The sequence below is a fragment of the Gymnodraco acuticeps genome, unplaced genomic scaffold (assembly GCF_902827175.1).
Source record: "Gymnodraco acuticeps unplaced genomic scaffold, fGymAcu1.1, whole genome shotgun sequence".
Lineage (NCBI taxonomy): Eukaryota > Metazoa > Chordata > Actinopteri > Perciformes > Bathydraconidae > Gymnodraco > Gymnodraco acuticeps.
This window is the reverse complement of record NW_022989979.1, coordinates 730,554-736,936: the sequence shown is the minus strand read 5'-3', so window position 1 is coordinate 736,936 and position 6,383 is coordinate 730,554. Positions and strand designations below refer to the sequence as shown.

General features: G+C 40.4%; 1 protein-coding gene across 1 annotated transcript; it reads right to left on the bottom strand.

Moving 5' to 3' along the window:
• Window positions 1-42: 42 nt before the first annotated feature.
• On the bottom strand, window positions 43-5,869 carry ube2kb (ubiquitin-conjugating enzyme E2Kb (UBC1 homolog, yeast)). The gene is made up of 7 exons (XM_034211610.1): window positions 5,577-5,869; window positions 4,640-4,733; window positions 4,487-4,545; window positions 2,976-3,058; window positions 2,759-2,858; window positions 2,451-2,579; window positions 43-2,020 (listed from the first exon to the last, which is right to left on the bottom strand). Exons 1-7 carry the CDS (start codon window positions 5,637-5,639, stop codon window positions 1,946-1,948), a joined length of 603 nt encoding a protein of 200 aa, XP_034067501.1. The 5' UTR covers window positions 5,640-5,869; the 3' UTR covers window positions 43-1,945.
• Window positions 5,870-6,383: the final 514 nt, after the last annotated feature.

Below are 6,383 nucleotides of genomic sequence, written 5' to 3'. Positions count from 1 at the left end.
TGTTTATGGAGTGCATTTTTCCAAAAAGATGACAAAGAAAAATAGATTTTCCACTTTTTTTTTTTAATCAAAGAAACATGACACTGTCACAATAAATAACCATGCTTTTGATACTGCTGATGCTCACTTTCAAGGAAACAAGAGGAAAATAAGTCTCAATCCAAATGGAGAAACTGAGATGCAAACAGCCCCTTATCTAATGCTTCATCGTGCAATATAGTACATAGTGAGAAAAACCAGGGAGGGGGCTTCATTCCTATTTTTTGTCCTTCCTTTTTTCTTACAAAATATAGATCCAGCCATCAATGGTGCACTCGTGAGTCGTGACACAGCTCTTAAGAACTGGGCTATTTACAATGAACAGAAATGGTGCGCTCCTCTACCTCTGAACCGTGTTTCTTCTGGCTCTGTCTGGCGGGGAATTCACTGGAGAATAAAAGTACTGTAATATGCCACTGCGTTGGTAGAGCAAAAGATATTTCCTATTTTTAAAAGAAGCCATGTGAGGATTCATTGACACCCCACTTCCCTTTATGCTGAGCATTTCTTCATAGTCCTTGTACCTCAAATCTAAAATGTCTGAAAACACTGCAGGCCTGCTATGTGCTTCAGAGTGCCAGCCTATTTTATTACTCATAACACAACTTCCATGAACATTTTATTTGGCTGAGTAGCAAAGCATGTCTGGTGGCGAGCGATAACCCTCTCTAAAATGTTCTACATCAGCAGGACTGAGGGTGAGCAGGTCCTTGATACGTGGCTGAAAGTGATTCCTCTGAAATCAACAAACACGGCATTGCAAACTCAAAACAATTGATGAAATTCAGAATCACTATTTTCTGCTGGTGCCGTGCAAATCTGTTCAGAAGATTTTCCACCAACACTCAACAGAAAAGACTGGTTCCCTACGGATACCACTGGGAGAGCTTCCAGCTGTCTCTCTTCAGATTACAAAGTTATGTTGAAATGAACAGACACCCCCCCATCACCACATCGCTTGGCCAAATAAAATAAAAGGCAGCAGAGAGCATGCAAAGAAGAAAAGATGGCATGTTATGACCTCCAGGGGCCTGAGCGGGCTCTCAGCTCCTGTCCCACTAGGACCAGGATGTTGCGTCATCCCTAAACAACAATCTTAGTAAAAAGAAAAGAAACGGGCCATTCAGAGGGCTTTCTCGTAAATCACAAAGCATATAAACATATCTCTCCGTATAGTTGTAAACTAGGCATAGTTTATATTTAAAATAATTTGTTCTACAATGCCATGTAAGAAAAGAAAAAGTATATCCCATTGTATTTTCAAATGTACACGCATCTATTTACAGATAACTTCTGTGCAGATGTTTGTGTGATCTTACCTACATCTACAGATTGGAAAAAAAACTGCAGGTAATTAAAGCATCTGAGAAACTGCTCAGGAAAAATCCATTCTATTGCTCTTTGCAGAACACTACCCAGTCCAGTCAATTTAATACAGCAAGACCAGGGTCAACCATTTGCTGGAGAGGGAATGCTGACGTACTCTGAGAGCAGTATGCAGGACTTTGTTGACATTGTTTAAACTCCTCCAGCAATGGCAGTTATTTGATTGTTTGCAATATTCAGGTACAAAGATATGTGGGAAAGAAAGTTTCAGATCCGATGTAAATAATGGGCATGGAATACAAGATGCATGATCGAAGGTGTTTGGTGGTCTATTACAAGTAAAGGTGTTGAGTTAGTGGAAGAGTAGACGGTAATGAACAGGCAGGGTGGTGTGCATATTGGAGATTGTGGTGTTGAGTTCGTAGCAAACCGACTTGTTATAAAGAAGGCTCAGACTGCTGTGGTGAATGGGGGGGGGGGGGGGGTCGTCTGTGTAACACAAGGCAATGGTGGAATGGATGCTGGGGGGGAGCTGATGTTATGACAATGGGAGTTGGGGATCCTCACACCTGGCTACGTTTTAGTTGTTAAGGAGCAGCTCTGTCGCCGTTTCCACATCCCAGGATTTTGAAGACAAGGCTGCTACTACTGCATTCTGTTTGCAAGAGAGAAAAGTTACAAAAAAAGATTGATTTGAGAAAATTGGGACTTGTTAAGAGTAAATGTTTTGACATTTTCTAGACTACTTTGCTTGCTCTGCTGCCAAATAACTATTTTTTTTTTTTTAATAAAATGGTGATTAATATACTGTGTAGTTTTTGTTTAGTCTGTGAAATGTCAGAATACAGTAAAATAAAATACCAAGCATAAGTTTTCCCAGAGCCTAAAGCTATATACTCAAATGTCTTGTTTCCTAACATTCCTATACTTAAAGAGATACTTGTTGATTATTACAGAATCAGAGAATGTCCCCCCATACTGGAAAATTACAATAAAAAAAGAAACCCGTAACTTTCCTGACCCACACCATACTTTGTTCAATACATTGGTTTAATGTGTACAGTAAAACAGAAAGTGCTTCTGACCTTTTCAAAGCCCATGGAACAGAGTTTATCTATTTTGCGGTTGTAGTCTGGAGTGGAGACAGGCGCGCCTGCAAAGACGTGAGACCACTGCCTCGCTGTCTGTTTATACATTTCTGCATTCTGCTTGTACTGAGGATGAAGACAAAGAGCTCAATAACAATTGTTTTTTATATGCACTTTACAAAATCAGCAAACACTAAAAGTAGAGGGAGAGCCACACCGTATTCACGTTTCCATTCAATTGTCAAGCAATTTGCTAAAGCTATGTTTATGGAAATCAGGCGTGTGTGTACAAAAATCTTTCTCACCTGGTTTGCTACAACTGCATCCTGGGGATCATCTGGTTCTGCTGCAGCAAGGAGAGCCTGTAGAGATAACAGCACCGTCCTCAGGGTCATAGCTGCTGCCCTGGGGGGGACAGAAGTCAAGTTGGAGCAGGTGAATGAGGGTGTTTGAGATGTAGGAGACACGCAGGAATTGTATTCATGTGCAGAAGGTCACAAGGCTCAGATACATCTCACTCACCACTGGTCTTTTAAAATGTCCAGACAGATTGCTCCTGTCACAGAACTGATGTTAGGGTGCCAGATCTTAGTGATGAAACGCACCTGAGGAAAACAATGAGTTTTTAATATGCACATACGTTTCAAGTCCTGATCATGTTTGGTAAGATTTTGTCCTTTCGTCTTTACTGTGGTAGCCATAAGTTGCAAATAAAAAACACATTACTACAATAGCAAACAGAAGACCATAAATTACAACAGCAAATGTAAAAATCAAACACAGGGAAATGTCATGAGTCGTGCTCCGCTCTGGAGCCAGGGAGAAGAAGTGAGTCTTTAGTGTTGATTTAAAAAAAAAAAACAGGGTCTGGGCCGACCTCACATGGAGGGGCAGAGTGTTCCAGAGCCTAGGGCCAGCTGCTGCGAGGGCTCGATGACCTCGGGTTTTTTGCCTGGTCTTAGTCACTATCAGCAGCAGCTGATCAGCCGACCTTAAAGCTCTGGCTGGGGTGTAGCGATGGAGGAGTTCTGCTATATGAGCCGTATCCTGCCTATTTAGTGCTTTAAAAACAAATAAAATGAGTTTAAAATCAATTAGGAACCTAATTGGAAGCCGGTGCATTGAGGCCAGAATTGGGGTGATGTGGTGACGCTTTTTGTGGCCAGTGAGAAGACGCGCAGCTGCGTTCTGCACTAGCTGCAGGTGTCTAATTGACAAAAGGTCCATACCCACGTATAGAGCGTTGCAATAATCCAGCCTCGTGGTTACAAAGGCGTTAATAACCCATTCTAGGTCTTTAAGATAAAAACTACTTGGTCTTGGCCAATAGTCGTATAAAAAAAAAAAAAAAGAGCAGGTTTTGACTACGGTGCTGACCTGCTTATCAAATTTAAGCAGGTCAATAATCCATAAGGACAACTGCTTCATGGAAACATTGGATTTTTTATTATATATTTGATTATATAAGCCGAGAAACAAAATGACATTACTATATACATATATAAAAATATATATACATATATCAATATATATAAAATATATATATCAATATTGAAAATGTAAAATGACAGAGTATTTAATGTTTGTGTCTCTGGTTCCTGAACATCTCAGAAACTCCATTCCAGACTGTCTCTTTTACTTTTCATTGTGTCACTCTACTATCACAAAACATTATGGCCTTATTACCGCTTGTAAACTTTGTGAAACGTTATTGAAAATGTTATCCAGCATCAATATTTGTTGAGTATTGTATCAAACATAGAATTAGTTTAGTGACAACCCTATCTTACTAGAGTTAAAGGGCAATTCTGTGCACGTGACGTGACAGACAGTGATAGGAAACCCGGATAAGCTGTTTACAATTCCCATAACTGTACTTCAAGCGGCACCTTCAAGTTCCTCAAAACAGCATATCAACGTTTTTGAAACAAAGATGTTTAATTCAAAACTGCCAAAAATGCTATACCAAGTCTGACAATGTGCAAGTGAAAGACATACAGTGTGTACCAGATGGGAACAAGTGAATGACGTACCTTTGGTGGGTTGAAAGGATACGTTTCTGGGATTTTAATTTCAAGCTGAAATCTGCCACCTTAAGAGAAAAATGTTAGGCATGTCATATCATGTCATTAGATTCTTATGCAAATATCTTGGCCGGTCATTGAAATGCTTGTTTGTGACCATACCTTCATATGGTGTATCTGGAGGACCTGCTATCTCCCCCCTCAGCTCTGTGAAGTTTTCATCCACCAGTTCTACTCTTATCTGGTTTTTACTTGTCTGTGGGTTGAGATAAATGAGAGGGACACAACCCGTTACCCTTGGTGTCACAGTCTTTCATGTCTTGACATGTCTCTGTCAAGTATTACACCATACGTTTACAAACAAACGTGAAGCTACATATATGTGTTGGTTGGTAAAAACGGCACAATATCTGTAATTGTATACCAAAAAACATTGTTCAACGGTACCCGTCTCGACATTTAAATACGTAAACAACACGGGTAGCTTGCTACAAGAACCAAGCTAGCAAAAGTTGACATAACAACAAACCCACAATAACAACATTTGTATGACACGAGCATGACAAAATAACCCCTTAAAAATGTCCGAAACACTAACCTATTGAGACTAACAATTAATTTAAGGTGACGAGTTGGTGAAGGTTGCATCATAGCACCACCGGCTAATGCTAACTGGATGAGATGTCAAAACAACAGTTCGTTAGCAAGCTAAAAGCTAACTCCAAGTGTCACCAACTAAATCTCGTTAGGAAACACACACGGTACCGTGTATGAGGCGTGTGTGTTTCCTCGTACAAGGGAGGTTTTTCCATTATGGCAACGAACTAAAGGTGTGCAGTATTGTTTGTTAGAACACAGGGCCCCTCACTGGAAAGGCTGAATCCCCGGTGTTTCCTGAACACACCCACCTGACAGTGACATCGAGCTAAAGCTAGCTAAAGTTATCCTGTTTAGGCCTGACCTGCTGCAACACACGACTGGGACCTGGCGTTAGGTAATTGGAACCTCTTTCACACACCTCACATGTTGGTTAAGTTGAAAACGTTATGAAAAAAATAGCTCAATCGAAGTATAAAGATATCCACAAACGTTACCGCACCTCCTCGCTTTTGAGAACTTCTTTGAACTCCCGCCTGATCCTCTGGACCGCGATGTTAGCCATGGCTGTGTCTGCTGAACTGCTGCTGCCTCAGACCCGGAGCTCTTTCTCCCTCCTGTGATGACTGTCGGTGTGGGGACTCCCTTCTGCTCCGGTGTGGGGACTGCCTGCTCTGGTGCTTTCCACAGTTATGGAGTCCTTCTTTCACTTTCACCGTCTTCTACCAGCGACTGCCAGCCAGCGCTCAGCGTCATTCAGTCCAGAACACGCACTCACACAGTGCAGCTAAATGTAGTAGAAACTCGAAGTTTCATTAATGGTTCCAGCAGGTATATGCATGAATTTATGTTATTTTCAAACTTGCCATCAGGACATTTCTCATCATTTGCTGAACCCATCTGATTTCATTTATGGAATGTGACTAATTACATACCAAAGTATTATTATGTGTGTGCAATGTTTAACTCGCTAATATTAATAATTGAACTTTACCTCCTAACTTGTCACTTTAAATATCCACTTAATCGTAGTGTCAACTGTCAACGGTTAAGGTATACATTAAATCCTCTGCAAACAAAATGTTAATCACCACATAATAAGAAAAAATAGAACAATCTCCCTTTATTTATGATGTTGCACTTTTAATGTATGTAGTTTTTACATGTAGATGTCTATTCAAGTTACCTTCCAGCAGTGTACGTTGTTACACATTCGTACAGATGTTAGATATTGGAAAAATATAGAAAAGTAGCTGCAACACATATAATAAATGATGTACATACAATAAGAATGATAAACGAAGGTTAC

What these genes read in the sequence shown, in the direction of transcription:
- ube2kb (XM_034211610.1), bottom strand. Translation starts at nt 5,639, where the DNA reads ATGGCTAACATCGCGGTCCAGAGGATCAGGCGGGAGTTCAAAGAAGTT. An exon ending in TCCAGATACACCATATGAAG is followed by an intron (nt 4,546 to 4,639) that starts GTATGGTCACAA and finishes TTTTCTCTTAAG; the next exon opens with GTGGCAGATTTCAGCTTGAA. An exon ending in GACATTTTAAAAGACCAGTG is followed by an intron (nt 2,859 to 2,975) that starts GTGAGTGAGATG and finishes TGTCCCCCCCAG; the next exon opens with GGCAGCAGCTATGACCCTGA.